The sequence below is a fragment of the Dendrobates tinctorius genome, unplaced genomic scaffold, assembly GCF_039654945.1.
Source record: "Dendrobates tinctorius isolate UK_male_01 unplaced genomic scaffold, ASM3965494v1 ptg000016l, whole genome shotgun sequence".
In the NCBI taxonomy this organism is placed as follows: Eukaryota; Metazoa; Chordata; class Amphibia; order Anura; family Dendrobatidae; genus Dendrobates; species Dendrobates tinctorius.
This window is the reverse complement of record NW_027361684.1, coordinates 33,617,905-33,638,597: the sequence shown is the minus strand read 5'-3', so window position 1 is coordinate 33,638,597 and position 20,693 is coordinate 33,617,905. Positions and strand designations below refer to the sequence as shown.

General features: G+C 42.8%; 1 protein-coding gene across 3 annotated transcripts in view; it reads left to right on the top strand.

The window, feature by feature from the left end:
* The window catches only part of MYO1C (myosin IC), a 162,855-nt gene that overhangs the window by 81,532 nt on the left and 60,630 nt on the right, over window positions 1-20,693 (top strand). For all 3 annotated transcript variants that reach the window (XM_073565650.1, XM_073565648.1, XM_073565649.1), the window contains exons 3-8: window positions 8,199-8,314; window positions 14,648-14,846; window positions 17,770-17,850; window positions 18,612-18,791; window positions 18,930-19,028; window positions 19,129-19,242. In XM_073565650.1, the coding sequence (XP_073421751.1) occupies window positions 8,199-8,314; window positions 14,648-14,846; window positions 17,770-17,850; window positions 18,612-18,791; window positions 18,930-19,028; window positions 19,129-19,242 (789 nt within the window). The remainder of the gene's footprint in view (window positions 1-8,198; window positions 8,315-14,647; window positions 14,847-17,769; window positions 17,851-18,611; window positions 18,792-18,929; window positions 19,029-19,128; window positions 19,243-20,693) is intronic.

Sequence of the window (20,693 nt, the reverse complement as noted above, 5' to 3'; positions counted from 1 at the left end):
TGCCTAAATCACCTTGAACAGTTACAAAAAGTGCACTTAAGGTGGTACCAATGTCAGGTGCAGTTAGCTCATTTTGGTCCTAACCAATCTCAGGTGTGTTGGAGAAGTTGTGGGCAAAGAGGGACGTGGTCATATGTGGTGGGCATGTCCGGTTGTAGCTTAATTTTGTGTAGATATTAGTGATCTAATACGAGAGGTCCTTGGGGGGTAGAGTTGGTTTTGGAGTCCTATATGGGAGTCTTGCATATTGGCATAGATAAAATACCGCAGGTGCTTAGAGGTACTTTCTCGCATATTTTGATAGCAGCCAGGTTAGCTCTGGCGGCTAGGTGGAGGGGGAGACAAGTTTGCCATCCATAAAAGAGGTGATTGAGAAAGTTAATATACATTGCCAATATGTATTGGCGTTGGCTCGTTCCACCTCAGCCAAAAAGAAAATTCGGGGTATATGGGATCCATGGCTGGATAGCCAGAGGTCAGCCCCTTTCCACTGAAGATGTAAAACCTTATTTGGCACTATGAAACTTACATTATTGGGATTATGTCATCATGCTTTAACCCAGGAGTTCCCATGATGTCACTGTGGGATGGTGAAGAAGTCATGTTTTAATGGGAATACGTAGAATGTGTACATGTTCCTATTGTATTTTGTGGTTTTGGGTTTTGTTTGACCCTTTGTGTGTTCAAAATTTTCTGAAAATTTAACAAAACATTATTGGTTAAAAAAAACTCAAAAAACATAGCGTTAATGACCACCTCTGCCATTTCTAGAGCAAGTGGTGGAAATGGTGCTATAAGCTGGCCGAAGAATAAGCAGCCAATCCTAAAACCCAGCTTGCCTCAGTCCCAAGCGACGCCTACCTGTGTATAATCAGATAAAATAAGCTATAATTTCTTTTATAACCCAGAATTCACATTAATAATAATCATGGCTGATTTCCCCCCCCCCCGTGCTCACGATCAGTTTGTTTTTGCTGTCCTGCTCTATTTCCATATAAACTAAGGAAAATAAAAAAAGATTTTTGGGAGGACATCTGCACACTTCATGTTTTCCATTAGTACGGGTGCGTCCACTGCCAGCAAGTCGCTGGGGAGGAGTAGGGCAAGCAGGATGCAGACTCAGCTGAAAATGAGAGCAAGTAGTTGGGGAAAAAAAAAAGTTTAATTAAACTTTTACAAAAGTCCCACATATGCTATAAGTGTTACTATACCACAAGTAGGAAAACCATAGGGAATTTAGCACCTATGCTCTAGGAAGCACTGTCTAATTGAGATTGCATGGTGCCACTGCCATTTATCTTGCACTAATGATCATTTCTGACTTCTGCATGTCTGCGTTTTCACACTTTTCCTATTTAAAAGTATTTGATTAATTTGCTTGTTGTAGTAATTAAATGACCAAATTTTGATGTTTTCTGGAGTCAGAACTGTTTCAATGCCACGGAGGGGAAGTCTTGCATCTTCAGAAGCAGTAGTCACATATGTGTATGTAGTAAAGCTTTACTCCATTCCATACCCAGACAGTGAAACACAGATATGTGAATGCAGCCTTGAGCCTTATTCAGGTGTCAGTTTTTCATGTTTGTTTTTTATGGGACAGTTCACATGTCCATGCTTTTATTTTGCTCACTAAGTATCTGCACAAAAGCAAAAACTAGGACCTACCCATCATAGACGGGGATCAAACTCGCCCACTCGGGTCGATGTGTCACTTGTGTCATCAAGCGTTGTCCATTTTTACTGTTAAATTGGATAAACTGCCCTTTTTTTCATATGCAAAAATAAATGAATATGTGACTGAGTCTGTTAAAGCTCCAGTAACAAGTAACTTTCACCATGTTATGAGGTTTTATGTAGCGTTCTCCAAATGTGCCTCCTTTTTGGCACAGGGCGCCTTGTTACACACCTGTAATTTCTAGTCTTTGGTTCCTTTTTAGGAACCGTCATTTTATGCTAAGACTGAACAACGAAGGCCTCAGAGTGTGTTCTGGGGGCTAGGAGAGGGCCCCGTTCCTCCTACAAGTGCAGTAAATGGGCTATGCTGTGTAAACATGGCGGGCTTGGTTCAGGCCAGGACATAGCAAAACTTCCTGATACTTTTAAGCTATAAACAGTAATCAAAAGGCACAATTTATGTAGAATGTAAAGGGGGTTTTACACTAAGCGATATCGCTAAAACGTCACTGGTTTTGTGACGTTATAGCGATTTTGCTAGCGATATCGCTATGTGTGATACTTACCAACGACCGGCTCCCCCGCTGTCCATCGCTGATCGCGCGAGATTGTCCGGCTCCATTTCTCGTCGGGCGCTTCCTGCTGAGACTTCCTGCTGTGACGACGAGCGACGCTGGAAGCGGGCGGGAGGATGCCAGGATCGCTGTGTGTGAAAGGTGAGTATCGTGCGCTGCGTCGCTGCTGCATCGCTGTGAGATCTTTCTGTATGAAAGCTCACTAGCGATCATTTAGCGATGCACCAGCGATCCTGACCGCGTCATATCGCTGGTCGGATCGCTGGTGCATCGCTAAATGTAAAAGGGCCTTAAGCCCGCAAGGGCAGGGTTCTCTCCTCTCTATATCAGTCTGTGATTGTTAGTTTGTTTACTGTAAGTGATATCTGTAATTTGTATGTAACCCCTTCTCATGTACAGCACCATGGAATCAATGGTGCTATAATAATGATGTATTGTGGCTGAGAGCATATTGGGGTCAAGCTTTCCCAACATGTAACCGAGATACAAACACAAAAGTGGAGTACTCCAACTAATGTACCAGAATTAGAAGCTAAACGGAGTGAGGCTATGTGCAAACACTGCAGATTCTGCTGCGGATTTGGCCGCTGCGGATCTGCAGCAGTTCTGCAGACAGTGTACAGTACAATGTAAGTCTGTGATTTACAATCCTCTGTGCACATGCTGCTTTTTTTCAACTGCGGAAAAGCTGTGGTTTTGAATTTGCAGAAAGAATTGACATGTCAATTCTTTCTGCGGATTCCGCTGCGGTTTGCCACCTATTCCATTGTCCAGGTGTCAAACCGCAGGGGAAAACCGCTGGCCAATCCGCAGGTAAAACCGCAGCAAATTTTAAGTGCGGTTTCACCTGCAGTTCCGCAGATACAAATCCGCGGGTGAATCCGCAGCGTGTGCACATAGCCTAACAAAAGACCACCGGAAAATAAGTATACACATAATATTTATTTTAGAAAATCGCGTATAAAATCAGACTACACACCATACATGTAAACAAAATAGACGTACGATAATAGGAAAACAAATGGAGGCGACATGAAGGGTAGGCAAGGGATAGGCTAGGGATCAGCCTGCAAGGAAGGTTGTAGTGGTCTGGACCTACCATGGGTAAGCAGGTGCTCACTTTTTTCATGCTATTTGACATATAGATACAGTGCCTTGCGAAAGTATTCGGCCCCCTGGAACTTTTCAACCTTTTACCACATATTATGCTTCAAACATAAAGATACAAAATGTAAATTTTTGGTGAAGAATCAACAGCAAGTGGGACACAATTGTGAAGTTGAACGAAATTTATTGGTTATTTTAAGTTTTTGTGGAAATTCAAAAACTGATAAGTGGGGCGTGCAATATTATTCGGCCCCTTTAACTTAATACTTTGTTGTGCCACCTTTTGCTGCGATTACAGCTGTACGTCGCTTGTGGTATGTCTCTATCAGTTTTGTACATCAAGAGACTGAAATTCTTGCCCATTCTTCCTTGGCAAACAACTCGAACTCAGTGAGGTTTGATGGAGATCGTTTGTGAACAGCAGTTTTCAGCTCTTTCCACAGATTCTCGTTTGGATTGAGGTCTGGACTTTGACTTGGTCATTCTAACACCTGGATACGTTTATTTGTGAACCATTCCACTGTAGATTTTGCTTTATGTTTGGGATCATTGTCTTGTTGGAAGACAAATCTCCGTCCCAGTCTCAGGTCTTTTGCAGACCCCAACAGGTTTTCTTCAAGAATGGTCCTGTATTTGGTTCCATCCATATTCCCATCAATTTTAACCATCTTCCCTGTCCCTGCTGAGGAAAAGCAGGCCCAAACCGTGATGCTGCCACCGCCATGTTTGACAGTGGGGATGGTGTGTTCAGGGTGATAAGCTGTGTTGCCTTTTTACGCCAAACATATCGTTTGGCATTATTGCCAAAAAGTTCGATTTTGGTTTCATCTGACCAGAGCACCTTCTTCCACATGTTTGGTGTGTCACCCAGGTGGCTTGTTGCAAACTTTAAACAACGCTTTTTATCTTTGAGAAATGGCTTTCTTTTTGACACTCTTCCATAAAGGCCAGATCTGTGCAGTGTACGACTGATTGTTGTCCTATGGACAGACTGTCCCACCTCAGCTGTAGATCTCTGCAGTTCATCCAGAGTAATCATGGGCCTCTTGGCTGCATCTCTGATCAGTCTTCTCCTTGTTTGAGATGAAAGTTTAGAGGGACGGCCGGGTCTTGGTAGATTTACTGTGGTATGATACTCCTTCCATTTCAATATGATCGCTTGCACAGTGTTCCTTGGGATGTTTAAAGTTTTGGAAATAATTTTGTATCCAAATCCGGCTTTAAACTTCACAACAGTATCACGGACCTGCCTGTTGTGTTCCTTGGTCTTCATGATGCTCTCTGTGCTTCAAACAGAACCCTGAGACTATCACAGAGCAGGTGCATTTATACAGAGACTTGATTACACACAGGTGGATTATAGTTATCGTCATTAGTCATTTAGGACAACATTGGATCATTCAGAGATCCACAATCAACTTCTGGAGTGAGTTTGCTGTACTGAAAGTAAAGGGGCAGAATAATATTGCACGCCGTACTTGTCAGTTTTTGAATTTCCACAAAAATTTAAAATAACCGATAAATTTCGTTCAACTTCACAATTGTCCCACTTGTTGTTGATTCATCACCAAAAATTTACATTTGGTATCTTTATGTTTAAAACATATGTGGGAAAAGGTTGAAAAGTACCAGGGGGCTGAATACTTTCGCAAGGCACTGTATATCCTACAACTATCCACAGTGCTTCTTACCTGGTGTCACCTATATGCATTGTTATTGTGATTCTTTTTTACCCTGCTTTCCCATGTTCTATACTGATCCTTAGCCTATCTCTTGCCTACCTTCATGGTCTCCGTGCTGCCCTGGAGCTTGTGCTCTGCCGGCTGTTGACCACGCTGTTCTAGCAGCCATCTTGACCATACCTGTCTACCTTTCACCCTACATGCTTTTCATGTCCTGTTTATTGCCAAGTTGTGAGAGAAACTGCTACTTTTTGACCAAGCAATCGCACAAATGGAACACTTACAAAAAGTTGACAATTGTCAGATGCGAGTAGATCTGAATAGCTATCAGGGATTTCACTTGGTACATTGCCATCACAGGCTGTCCTGACACAGCAGCCATCACATCAGTCTGTGTCATCCTTTCAATTTCAGACAGTACAGTTTGCAGTACACCGGTCTGCACAGCAAATGGTGTGATTTAGTTTCCTGCTTGTAAATGTGGAAATTGCAGTAATAATGTTATATTGTGGGGGGGGGGGGATTGCTGTCTATGTAATTTCATAATAAAAGCTTTAAAGTGGCTCTGAACCAGGAATTTTCCTTAATTATACGGTTGAAGGCTCACAAATTAAAGTGTTGTGTAATTATATAAAAAAAAGAAAAGCAAAATTGTTTCTTAGATTCAAGCATCAAGCGCCACCGCCCATCTTGTTGCCACAGGGTGGAGGCACTTATGGACAAATTGCAGTACATCATACGTCTAAATGTGGCTGCTGCTTCCAGGAACCAGTCACTGTGTACACAAGAATTACGCTTTACATGCTTGCAGGTTTATATCAAATTCAATAAATGTCCCACCTTTGGGGACCACCACCAATCATGAGAATAGGTCCCTGTTCCCTCTATACTCTAAATTCGGGAGAAAAAAAAGAGTTTGTGTTGCGCAGTCACTTCAAAGACTATGGAGGATGCAGTAGCCTTCTCACAGAAGTAGAGCTGGCAATTCAGAGAATAGGGGGATGAGGGGTCTCAGACTAATCTCTGTGCATCGGCTAATCGGAGAAGAGCGGTAACCGTGTTGGTGGGAAGAAGAGAAGGCCCAAAAAGGTCAGACCATCAGCAAAGTAAAGCAAGTGGGAGGCATCCGGTAGTATTTTTTTTCTTTATAACCATTGCATAGTGAAGTTGGAGGATTGATTTAAATTAGAGTAGTCTGAAAACCCCTTTAAAATGAAGCAATATTCAACTTTGAATACATGTCCACTTATTTTGAGACTGTTGGTCCTGTCCCAAATTTTGTTTTCCTGGTAACAGACACTAAACTATTGTGATTCTGCCGCCCGCCTTCTGCTATCAAGCTTTCTGCCACCTGTGCTTTTGATAACTTGCATTTGTTGTGTTGGGAAGAAGTATATCCAAGCAGTAACATTTCTCCTTTTGCAGAGTGACAAACCAGGCCTGGCATGTGAGAGTGAAGAGACTTAAAGGGTCGATAGCGTCTTTTAGGATCGCTACTTCCAATAGATGGCACTAGAACTCAAGTCCTCTTTCTCCCAGAAGAGGCAATTTGAATATTTAATATCCCAGATATGGCATGGCATATAAGCCTTTTCACTCTGACAAGCAGAGCACAGGAATATAACTGCATGTTCCCACTTCTCAGGGTTCGGTTTACAATATGGGACAGGTATATTGTGCATTTGTAGTGACCCGGTCCAGACTGGGTGTGTCCCCTTAAGTAACCCTGGACCGTGAGTAGCTTTTGTACACCTCAACTCACCCCTAAGTTATCCTTTTACTGTTATATGGTTTAAATGAATCCATTACTCACTAATCTCATATATTCATGATTTATATATTAATCTCATAATGTATAGTCTGACACAAGAATTGAGTGTTCTCCTATTGGTCGGAGACCCTGTCACCAAGAATCAATGTGAGGAGCTACCTCCAGTGTCTGTCTAGACAAGACAGGGTTCTGGAAAGTTCCCTGAGGAGTCTGGTTCAAGATGTGACCCAGAGCAGACCTCATGTGAGGGGTCTCCTGACCCCCCTTCAAGCACCAAGCCTGGAGGTTCATCTTTTTCTTCATCTCAAGACTTAGTCAGGCCTAATGCCTTGGATCTTCCCCTGACTTCTACAGCCAAGATGGCTGAAGACTAGAGTATATTTCTGCACGGACCGTGACCAGCTGAGGAAATGAATACGGGATTTCAGGTCTGTACATATTGCCATATGTTCCCTCTTCTGCCTTTATGCCACCAAGAGACTTTGAACTTCTTATAATTACCTGCAAGTACTGCTCCTAACTAATCCAGGTTCTTACAGCTCCAGAACCTCAATTCTGTGTCAGAATCCAATTCTGAACTGTACTGGCCGTGGATTCCCCACGTGAACTGTAAACTACTTCTTCCATGTTATATCTCCCCGTTCTGCTGAAGTAAATAAGCTGTTATCCCCAAGACCTGTTGTCTGTGGTTATTCTGTCGGCTGTGGACACTGCGTGGGGGTGGATAGCGGTGAACGGAATGGCCCCATACCAGGGCTGTTGCACATTAACACCTGCCCACACAGACCAGTGCTGAGTGTATCTGTCTGCTTCAGTTTAGTCTGTTACAGTGGGCAGGAAACGGGGTAAATCTTGTGTCCGTCCTGCTGATTGGATGAGAGGAATTGGCAATGGGTGAAGCTGTTAGTAAGCACATGTGCCACCAGCATGGCAACATGGAGGTTTTCTTCTAGGTTGCGATTATCTAACTTCATGTATTATGTGCCCCTAGCACTGTGTAATATGGGATTTTACTTCATAGAGGTTCATAGGCATTCTTATTTAGTGATCCTGCTACGGTAATTATGTTTTGAGTGGGTGCGCAGATACCCCTATGGTGCTTCTTCCACAGTGTACGGGCATTAATACTGAATAAAACCAGCACTATGCACAAATCCTCCGTAGATCTGGTGAAGGTAGCCAAGTGCAGTGCTCAGCTTCTCCTGTTCGTCCCATAGACTATGAATGGAGCGCAGGGGGGCATGCTTTCACCTCTGCTGCATTCAGAACAGGCTCATGTTCCAGCAATCACATTTACGTGTTCTAAAAAATAAACCTAGTATTCAGTCATAGGACAAACACTATAAATCTGTATTTGATAAGCTTACTGTATTTATATTTCCTCCTCAGACTTATATTGGATCTGTATTGGTGTCGGTTAACCCCTACAAAGAGCTGGAAATATACAGCAAGCAGCACATGGAAAGATATCGTGGGGTTAGTTTCTATGAGGTGTCCCCTCACATGTGAGTAAATTCGTGCATTAAAGTGGTTCTTCTGTTTTTGATGGTTTCACTTCAACAGACAATTTGAAATCAAAATGTGTGATACACAATGATGTAGAAAGGATGGCCTCGTGCAGGTAGGACGGCCTCGTGCAGGTAGGACGGCCTCGTGCAGGTAGGACAGCCTCTTTTCCTAAAGTTCCACTTTGGTGATCAGCAGAAATCACCAGAAGTAAACAAGCTTCACGTACACATTGTTTAGGAGACAACCCTGTTGATTGTCGACCAATGAAACATTGAAGACTGAAATGGTTTATCCAGGACAATTTAGTTTTTTTACTACAGGCCTAAAAACTAACAGGCAGATATTTGCTACCCACCTACCTGTTGTGCCCAGCACCAATCTCTGCCGCCACAGGTCACACGCCGCTCCTGTCGGCGATTCTGTGGCTTCCACTGATGTCACATCCACAGAGCAGCTGCTTTTCCTCTGCTCTGTTGATAGAGCGTGAATGCTGACGTCATGCTGATTGTCAGCTGGTTACCTGATACCTAACTGCGGGGTGCCAGCTGTCAATCAGCATGACTTCGGCCGGCATGCCACAAGGACAGAGCAGCCCCGGAAGAAGAGCTGTTCTGCTGACATGAAGCAACTGAATAACTGGCAGGACCAGTCAAGGACCACTCTGAGCCAGCGCTGGGTACAACAGGCATGTAGTTACCTCTGTTAGCAACTAGCTGCCTGCTAGGTTTTAGATACAGGAAATATGTGACTCTTCAGATTTTGTATTAGTCTATGCCTGAGGAAGAGACCTGAGTAGTCTCGAAAGCTTGCAGTGTGTTACCATCTTTTCAGTTAGCCATTAAAAGGTATCAACTACTGAGGACTCTCAAGTCTGAATATTTTGCTAGGTTTTAGGTTTTTTTTCTAAAAAAAAAAAAAAAATAAATTGAATTGTTCTGTGCAAAACTTTTAAAAAGTACATTAGCAAAATCCCTTTCATCTTCATTGTACATAGGATGTCAAGTAACTTAAAAGCTCTTTTAAGTTACATTTTTGACAACTGGAATACCCCTTTTAAGGATTGATTACTACTTAAAAAAGCGCACTCCTCCTCCCCTCGAAGTTCTTTTCCACATATTATATTGCATTCATCATATTATACAGCACTGTGTACTTACAGTTGCTCATTTTGCCTTTCTGCCCAGCTAATTGTTTTGTTTTCCATTATGTCTATGACCGCAATATATTTAAGAGGATAAAAACTGATGGTACTGCTTCTTTAGTGTCTGATTTTCTTTTTTTCCTACAAAACAATATCCGCTATCAATTTTGTGCTGGATTCCTTCAGAAATATATATATATAATATGATCTGTTCCCTCATTCCTGACATTGATGTACTGTTATTTGAGATCCCACAATATGCTGCGCTCTGGCTACAGGAAACCAGCAGAATTGTAAAGTGGTTTTGGATGTGACCAGCAAAGAAAACGTGATACAACCCTAAATCAGTGTAACATAAAAAGCAAAGTATCTACGGAGTTACTCACCAGTTATGTACACTCCTCCGTGACCTTTCTCCTCTGCTTTCCTGTACTATGTGCATAGCGTGCCGTGATTCCCTGACACTTTCCTACACACATTGTACAGTTCAGGGTTAGCCGCCGCCATCATCGCTGGGCAGAAAGGTGGATTCAGCCTTCTCAGCTTAGTCAAAACAAATTGTTCAGAGGGAAAATTCCTGAACGGTTAGTCTTAGTGGAATTTTTCCTTATGAAAATGTGGAAAGTTTTCTTTTTTTTCTTTTCTGTGTTGTGCTATTCTTTTTTATACCACAACTTCTTCGTGTGTTATTTTTGACCAGTGTTTTTCTGCTATTTCGTTTGTTGCTGGGTTACAACACCAGGGGATCTGTGTATTTATATATATGGCAGAAGTTTCTCACATCGTTCCCAGCAGATAGCTCTCGTGGATTATCTTCTGCTTCTATTAAATTGATTGTCGTGAAGATAAATACGGTACTTTGAGTTTAGAATTTCTTATCCGAACATGGATATCCTTTTAGGAAATAAACTATTGTAGGATAAAAGATTAAGTAGCCGTGGACCTTTATACAAAGTTAAAACGATAACGCTTAGAAGGCAGCATGGCGATTTTTTTTTTTTTATTTTTTTTTATTTTTTTTTATTTTGCTGGAATACTTTGCAAGGCAATCTTTAGGTGCGCCCCTTGTTTTAGGCCAAGTTTCAGCATGTTCTGATAAAGAAGTGGTGGAGTCTTTTACTGGCTGTTTCCTTTCACATCTGCTATATTGTCTGTAACGTAACCAATTCAGGAGCCTCTATTCTAACCTTATCTTGTGCTTTTTGCTCTGTTATTCCTCTTGAATATTTAAGAATAAATGAACAACTTACAAATAGTAATGAGCAAACATGCTCCGACAACGTGTTATCAGGCCATGCTCGGGTGTTATCCAAATACCTTGGGGTGCTCGGATACTATGTTAAAGTCCTCGCGGCTGCATGTCTCGCCTCTGTTAGCACCAACACTTTCGGGGATTGCCCGTTTGTTATGCACATTATCCGGGAAACGTTCAGTCATCATTGCTTACAATTCCTCTTGTCAAGGGAGCGTGTCCCTGCAAAGATTTCAGAAGTCTTCAGTAATGTCCATCACCAATATTGGTTCATAAATCCTTATTTTTTAACCTTGTTGCTATGAAAGCTACCGTATTTTTCAGACTAGAAGAGGCACTGGACCATAAGACGCACCCCAAATTTTCAGAAGGAAAATGGGGAAGGAAAAAAAAGTGTCTAATGGGGGTCCGTCTTGCAGTCCGAGTTCATCTTACCCGGGGCGGGGTTAGAGATCAGCAGCGCTGGTGGAGCGGGTTCACAGGAGATATTTGGTGGTCCGGCGATATGACTCCTATCCCAGGCGGGTGCGGCAGGTGCAGTGGCCTCTGGGAAATCCCATCGCAGGCTGGTGCGGCAGGTTTGATGGTAGTGCGGGGGGCTCTGCCGGCATCTTGTGAAAGCCCGGAGGCCCTGCACACCCATTACTGCAATGTGATCATTCTGGGAAAATGGCCGCCGGGGGCGGAGCATGCTCAGATTGAGATCTCGGGACAAGATTTCGTTACCGAGATCTCAATCTGAGCATGCACCACCCTCGACGGCCATTTTCCCGAAGGCCACCGCATTGCAGCAATGGATGTGTGGGACCTCCGGGCTTTCACAAAATGCCGGTGGAGCCCCCCGCACTACCACAGAGCACCACCACCGAACCTGATGCACCAGCCTGGGAAGCGATTGTGATAATCAACTTGGCAGCGTCAGACCAAAACCGCCGCAGAATCGCCCGACTCCTGCTGCCGCCACAGTATTTGTAAGTATATTCTGACTATAAGACGCACCCCCATTTTTCCCAAAAAATTTTTGGGAAAAAAGTGCGTCTTATAGTCCGGAATATACTGTATATGGACACGACTTTCCGTTCGACCTCGTGGCTGTGTTTGTGTATCCAATGAAACAGACATGTGATCAGTGCCTAGATACTCTGCCTATGTTAGGCTTTGACCCCAGACTGACTGACTTAGATGAATGCTTTGCAAATTGCTCTTGCACTTTGCCTACAGTAAGGCCCATGAGACAGATGCATACTTTATAGATTCATTGTGGGGGTTTGCGATTCAAAAGGATCATTGTCCCCGTCCTCAGTGTGATTTGTGTAGAAGTAATGGCTGGTGCAAGCAGAGAAGTGTCTTCAGACTGGTGTTATTACAGGATACTCTGCCTAAATATGTAGAATCCACTGTAAAGCTGTGCCACAGTCTAATGTGTATGTCTAAGGCCTCTTTCACACTTCAGTATTTTGTGTCAGTTAAAATCCGCCAAAAAGGCGGAAAAGCGGATCCGTACCTAACTGATGTGAACGGAAGCAACAGGATCCGTTTTTTGACGGAACTGCAGAATGAAGAATTTTAAAGGAACCTCTGGCCGAGAGAGAGATTCTCGTCCGCCAGAAAGGATTTCAGGGTTAATTTTCTCCCTGACTTCCTTTCTCCGGGCATGCGCAATGGAAAATCCGGATCCACCAACAAAAAAATTGTTTCAAGATCCGTCCAGGCATGCCGGCGGACGCAAAAAATGTGGCGGTTCCTCACGAAAACGGATCCATCCGTCAAGATCCGCCAGTAATGCAACTCAATGGGGAAAAAAACGGATCCGTTTTTTTCAAAACCTGGTGGATTTTGACTGATGCTCAAAAACGGAAGTGTGAAAGAGGCCTAAAGAGTTTACAGGAAACCTAAGAAATATGACAACTCTTAATACATGGCTGCACCCATGTACAAATTGGTCCTACCTCAGGGTCATATATTCTTCAGGTTCTCGGCATCAGGAATTTTATTGTAGAGACTAAATCCTGGCATCTGTGACTAATATATGCCGCTAATATATCTGCTACAGCTGTACTAATAGAGCAAATTGCCTGGCTGTATCTTATTTATATAAGGCTGAGTGCACACTTACTTTTTGGCCCTGTGGATTTTTCCGCGCAGAATTGAAGAAATCCGCAGGTCAAATGACCTGCATTTTTCCTGAGGATTTCTTCCTTTTTTCTTGCGGTTTTCTTGCGGTTTTTGTGCGGTTTTCCCCTGCGGATTTCCCCCTGCATATTTGGAGAATGGAGCAGGTAGAAAACCGCACAAAAGAAGTGACATGCTGCATATTTCGAACCACAAGAAAACCGCACGGAAAAATCAGCAGCGTCTGCACAGCTTTTTTTTTTTTTTTTTTCAATTGACTAACATGCTACTGTACATCACAATGCGGATATGCAGCATTTCTGCGCGGTAAAATCCGCTGCGGATCCGCTGGATATCTGCATCGTGTGCACATGGCCTAATTGCCTTGTAATGTAAAGTGATGGGTGTCTCAATATGGAAACTGCTGCTGGTACCAACATATTGCGCAGAACACCATCGCAACACACACTCTATACGCCGTACGTACCACACACTCACTCACACTCACTCACTCACACTCACTCACTCACACTCACTCACACTCACTCACACTCACTCACACTCACTCACTCACACTCACTCACACTCACTCACTCACACTCACTCACACTCACTCACTCACACTCACTCACACTCACTCACTCACACTCACTCACACTCACACACACTCACTCACACTCACTCACACTCACACACACTCTCACACACACTCACACTCTCACTCTCACACACTCACATTCTCACTCACATTCTCTCACATTCTCACACACTCACATTCTCACTCTCACACACTCACTCACATTCTCACACACTCACTCTCATTCTCACACCCACGCAGCCTCTTGCACAGTACTACCAGCGGAACACCGTCGCACTGCGCCTGCGGGAATTCCACGCAGGTGCAGTGAATCATTCGGCTGATCCCGGCGGCAGATGCGCGACGAGTCTACAGGCAGAGGAAGTCGGTCACATTAAATGGGTTTTCCCACGAACGAAAGTTCATTTTAAAAATTGTCTGTGTCTGACCATATACGGAGTGTACCACATCTCCTGGGCAGGGGGGGAAGCAAAAGACAATACTGACATTACAGCAGGGAGAGAACAGAGGATTCATTTTGTGAGGTAAAATATTTCACTGACTGTTTTTAAACTATATTTTACCTCACAAAATGTATCCTCTGCGATCCACTGCTGTAATGTCAGTATTGTCTTTTGCTTCCTCCCCTGCCCAGGAGCTGTGGTATGTTCTGTACACGGTCAGACACAGGGGTGAGAGAGACAGAGCACAGGGGGGGGGGCAGCACATGAGGAGAGAACACAACACAGGAAGGAGAGATAGACAGCAGACAAGGGGGATAGCACATAGGGTAGACAGGTCAAAGAAGAGAGCACAGACGGGAGAAGTCAGCACATGGGGATAGAGAGAGTGGATAGGTGGGTGAGCACATGGGGGGAGAGATTCTCAACGCTGCAAAGCCTGCCCCCATCGTGACATTACCGCCCTCGCATTGGGCTTCCATCTAGTATAGGAATAAAAGAGTAACTTGAGCAAAATATTATAATATTGCTTTTTAATATAATTGATTGTGGAGGCTTTGTAGGGTCTTGCCAGACTTGACGGCCCAGTTGCACTTGAGACGAGCAGCCTCCTATGCTTTCCTGATAATGCCACCTGTGAGCAGGTAACCTCAGGGCTTGGTATAACCTGTATTTTCTTTCCCCTCTCAGCATTTGTAAGATAATTTGGGGGAGTTTTGGATGTTCCAGCAGAAATAAGCAGGTATGGAATTTTTTATGACAATATATTTTTCCATTCCTTTAAAGCTATGCAATAGCGGACAACTCGTACCGCTCGCTGCGAACAGAAAGAAAAGACCAGTGTATTCTTATATCTGGTGAAAGTGGGGCAGGAAAAACAGAAGCTAGTAAGAAGATCCTGCAGTACTATGCTGTGACTTGTCCTGCCAGCGAGCAAGTGGAAACTGTGAAAGACCGTCTTCTGCAGTCCAATCCTGTTCTCGAGGTGAGAAGGAGCGTAACGCCTCACATGGCAGCTAAAATGTATCCTGGATCCATCCTACAGCCACCTTTATTGCAGGGGGTGTCTCCTGGAGACCATGTACCCTAGTGGTGCATATGACACTAACAGGTGGGAGTTCCTTGCTTAGGATCCCACTGTACGGGCAGCAGTGGAGACTGGCTACGTAACAGCGGCTCCCATTCTAGCAGGCTCGTGCATTCTTACATTACATGGATGGCCTTTCTTCTGAATGACCACCATACAATACTACATTTTCTACTTCTAAAAAGAACACAAGCTGAAAACACTTTTCAATTTTAAGAATGAGTCCAGGTATCAGAATTTCAACTAAATTTGAATAGTAATGTCCAATGGTCTGGTGCTGAGACACTGCACGGGGGATTGCACACTTGTCTTGCAACGTTTCTGGGGAGTTCCCTTTTCTTAAATCATGCACAGAAAGGATTTTGTCATGTTTGAATAGTCATAACCACGTGACACCATCACCGGACATACGATTATAAGATATAAAACAAGTAATAATCTTGCCAAAAACAAAAAAGTTATCTGGAGTACAAGGATAATCATCTTGATATAGTGATTAACCAGTGGCATAATCACCTAACAGATAAAAACAGCTTTTAAACGGGTTACCTGGGACTTTGGTTATTCATTCTTATAGGGCTCAGAACTTAAAGTCCCTTTACATTTAGCGATGCACCAGCGATCCCGAGAACGATACGACCCGGTCAGGATCGCTGGTGCATCACTAAATGGTCACTAGTAAGCTGCCAAACAGGCAGATCTCCCCAGCGATGCAGCGGCAGTCGTCACTTACCTGTCACACGCAGCGAGGGTGACGTCTTCCATCCGTGTCCATGGAGTCGCTCGTCGGCGCCAGCAGGACGAGGACGAGAAATGGACCAGGACGATCTCGCGCGATCAGCGATATCCAGCAGGGGGGCCGGTCGGAGGTAAGTGTCACATGTAGCGAGATCGCTACCGATATCGCTGTTGCGTCACAAAATCGGTGACGCTTTAGCGATATCGCTATGTGTGAAGGGGGCTTTACTGGAAGACAGTTGGTAACTACTAGTGATGAGCAAACGTGCTCGGAAAAGGTGTTATCTGAGCATTCTCATGAGCTAACCATGTGTCTTCGGCGTGCTCGAAGAATATGTTTGAATCCCTGCGGCTGCATGTCTCGCTGCTGTTAAGCAGCCGCAAGACATGCAGGGATTCCCTAACACCCCCAGGACGTGCAGCCATGGGGACTCGAACATCTTTTTCGAGCATGCTGAAGACACTCGGTTAGCACCCAAGCATGCTCGGATAACCCTTTATTCGAGCATGTTTGCTCAGCCCTGGTATCTACCTGTGCCTGTGTCTTCTACATTGCTGGCTCAAAGTGGTCACAGACTGCTCCTGCTTGCGATTTTCCCTGCTTCCGTTTGTCACGTTGATAGAGTAGTTTCTTCTCTTCAGCTCTGCTCTGTAAAAGGGGCATCACTACAGATGTCATTCTGATTGACATCCATCTATCTGCAGGAAGTCAGCTGTCAATCAGCAATGACATCTGCAGTGATGCCCCAGTGACAGGTCTGCCCGGAATAGTAGAAGCTATGAGTGGTGAAATGAAGCAGGAGAGTCACCGCCTGAGCTGGCAGATATCGCCTGGCAGAACAGGCTGGTAGTTGGCAACTACCCTACCTGCCTGTAAGTATTTTACCCCATACAAAAAAATAACCACATTCCTTGATAACCACTTTGACTAGAACACTCAAAAGTATCACACATATATCATAGTAAAAAATGCAGTGTATGATACCCACTGACACTACCAAAGATTAATTCACATCTTAAAACTGCAAAGTACTGTAGAAATCTATTATAAAAGCCGAATGAATTCTATACACTTATCAAAAATTTATTAAAATTATGGTTTCGTTTAATCCCCCATGGCTGGTAGTGTCTAATTTAGAAATCCAGTATGTTTCACACTGAAGTGATAAAATCTTCATTTGCTGTTGATCTCTACCAGTGCTCTCCTCCTCGATCATCCAACGCAAGACACATACCCTATGTCGGGCTCCGAAAATTGAGAATTAAATCTACAACATTTCCTGACTTCCTCCAGCATTTTAACTTGGGATAGGTGGGAATAACTTTCAGTTATGGAGGTTACTGCTAAAATCCAGCTTTAAGGATCCAATAAATCTTGTTAACCATCTGAGCTGATCATTGTTGCTGAAATAGCGCTAGAGTCAGGAGATTGAACATTAGTCAACCGATCCCATTTAAATGGCAGGTCTGACGTAACTTTATCTAAGGGCTCAGTCACACTGGTGTGTATTACGGAGGAGTGCAATGCGAGAAAATCGGCATGCTGCAGTTGGCAGCGTATCTCGCATGGCGCGCACCTACTCAAGTCAATGGGTGCATGCAAAGCACCGAACTGCACTCTGGTGTGTGTAAAGCATATATGCCGGGACAGGCAATGGAGAAGATGACAGATTAATCTCTCCTTCTCCTCACTTGTGATCTGATTTTCACATGTGAGAATATCTGAGCACAGAGCACTGACACTCTGCTCATGCTCGCAGTAAAGTTTGAGCCGAGCATCATTCGCCTCTTGCATCGCATGCTGTACGCTAATGTGACCCCTAATGTGTATGGTTTATCTTACCATCTGCCTACTAGTGAATGTTATCTGTAGCGGGAGAAGCTAAGCAAACTTCCTATTAAGTGACAGAGTAAATATGTCTAAGGTGCTATTGTAAGGCGTGTCTCTAAATGTTTTCAGGGTGCCATGGCAATACTGACAGATATTGCATCCAAGCCAGAAATAATTTGTTCCCAGGAGCTCAAAACATAATGCATTAGTTCATAATATATTATAATGAATATTTTTTTTTTTTTCTTTTAGGCCTTTGGAAATGCAAAAACTTTACGTAATGACAATTCAAGTCGTTTTGGCAAATACATGGATGTGCAGTTTGATTATAAGGTTAGCACTTGGAATGTGTTTTATAAATTAAGACGGTGAATATGGCTACAAATGATCTTATGTGTTTTTTAAAGGGATTCTTCACTACTAGACAAGTTAATTTTAATGGGCTCCAGGTGGTGCGGGAAAGAAAAAAAAAAAGAAAAAACAGAAAAAAACCTCCTTTCTCACCTCTTAGACCAGCACTGCTCTTTCGCACTCCTACTTTATCCTCCCAACATCGACGTCCGGTAGTGGGGACATCACGTGACCTCTGCAGCCAATCAACTGCCACCTTCACATTTAGTCTGAACAGAAAGTAACTAGACAGAATGTAAAGTCTGCGGCCGCTGAGTAGCTGCAGCGGTCACTTGATGCCTCACTCCGAATGATCTGGCCAGGAGACAAGCAGAGGAGCGATGCCAGTCTGGTAGCTGATTATAGAATTTTTCTGTTTTCTTACACTACTTTTGTCCAATTAAGATAAACTTGTATAGTAGAGAGAGTGGAGAACCCATGCAAAAGGGATGGTGATGATTCTATACCACCAACCTATTCTGCAGCACTTTACATTTTAAAATCTATCATCACAGTAATTTCTGTATGAAAGTTCTTACAATTTTTGATCAACTAACAGTTTAATGTATTATTGCAATTTTGCATAACAGTTGTAAATCCTGTATTCGATGGTCATTCATTTTTTTTTCATATATATTTTTCTTTTATTAGTTCTGCATATGGATAATAGTTGTAAGCTATCAAACTAATGATTTTGTTTGAAGGGAGCGCCGGTTGGGGGACACATACTGAACTATCTCCTGGAGAAGTCGCGTGTGGTGCATCAGAACCATGGAGAGAGAAATTTCCATATATTTTATCAGCTCCTCGAGGGCGGGGAGGAGGATCTTCTGCGCAGGCTCGGCTTGGACAAAAATGCACAAAACTACCAATACCTTGTCAAGGTTGGTAAATTGCACTCTAACAAATAAAGGATTTTACATGTATAATAAAATGATTGTGGAGCACACTATTTTGCCTGCACGTGTGGCAAGAGCTGCTTTCTAGACAATCAGTTTATCACTTTTTGTTTCCTGTTACAGGGTCAGTGTGCCAGGGTCAGTTCAATCAATGATAAAAATGAATGGAAGACTGTTCGCAAAGCTTTGTGTGTGATAAACTTTAATGATGATGATGTGGAGGTAGGTGGCAAGGATGAATTGTACATTAGATGTCGGTTTCTTTAAAAAATAAATACAATTCTTACCCCGGTTTTATGATCCTTTATTTTGTTTTTTTCAGGAGTTGCTGAGTATTGTAGCCAGTGTTCTGCATTTGGGAAATGTGCAGTTTGCCACCGATGAACAAGGGAATGCTCAGGTCACAACAGAAAACCAAATTAAATATCTTGCCAGGGTAGGGATCCTTACCAGGCGATGTATTCGCTTCAATCTATGTCTTCCTGTCAGGATAAAGGCTCACAGGGGATTTAATTAAAATTGTCATTCTTAGAATTTAAAGGGAAGCTATTATCAGAAAATTACCTATTGTTTAAATCGGCTTTGTGTGTTGCATGTAATTTTTTTTATTTATTTTTTTCTGTTTTTGGCAGTGTTTTCTTTCTTTTATATCAATCTGTATTAGAAATCTAAAATGGAAATCTGGACTTTTTCACACTGGCCACCTGGGCTTTCTTTTAGACTATCGGACACATACCCCTGTACATTAGCCTCAATAAACAGGCTATAACCCTATCTGTAGTATTGAAATATACGATAAGTGTGTTCTAAAGTCATTGTGGCTTGAGGGGGGGCAGGATCTGCTGTGACATCTCCTACTATGATTGCGGGATCCTGGGTTACATAGAACTGTATATAGAGATGTTATCTGTCATAATATCCTGCCTCTCAGGATAAGGAACCTGCTGAAAGCTATTCCTGAAAGGACAGGAAGTGTATGTCTAAATTAGCCCCCAGTGACCAGTGTTGCAAATTGCAAGATTATTCATTTAGCTTTTTAATAAGGTTAAGATACGAAAACTAAAAATATTGCCACAAATTTATAAAGTACTGTATACTGTACATGTAGCCTAAAAACCTGATTTAATAACTAGGTCATTTTCTGATGATGGCGCCATCCCCACTTGAAGAATACTTTAGAACAGTGTATTTTTTTTTAAATCTGTGTTGCTTGTGGTATAAAAAGTGAAAAGGGATGTATAATCTGAATGTAACATTATTTAAAGCAGGATTTGTGGGGGGTTTTCGCACTATGAAAAACGTTATATTCTAACGTTGCGCTGGTCAATTGAGAACACACAGAAAGCTGACCATTCCTATTTTGTGCAGCTCAATTGCGTAGACTGGGGCAGAGTCAGCAGAGGAAAGGAAATAATCACTGTGATAGATTTAGGCTACTAGCAAACACCTCGTTTGACTCATTTTCACTGTTTTTTTTTTTTTTAGCATGTTTAGCCTTTTTTTTTTTTTTTCCTTCAAAGCTACAGCAGCCATTTAGCCACTATTCCATAGCAAAATGTTGTAAAGTCGAGCAGTGTACAGAGCGATTTAATACTTACTTTAGCTTTGTGGTGCGTTTTTGTAATCGCTGGGACGCTTTTTAAAATACTGCATGCTCTAAAGTGTTTTGTGTTTTTTTTTGTTTTTTTTTTTCTGCTACATGTGTCTCTATAGGACTTGAAAAAATAGACGTATTGTAAAAGAATATAAAAATGCTTGTGAAAAACATAAAACACTTGAAATGCTTCTAATGTATTGTTATATGCAAGTGATAAATATATATGGCCGGCGTCACATTGTGCTTACAGCATACATTGGAGGGGTAATGTATCAGGAAACCCCAGTGGA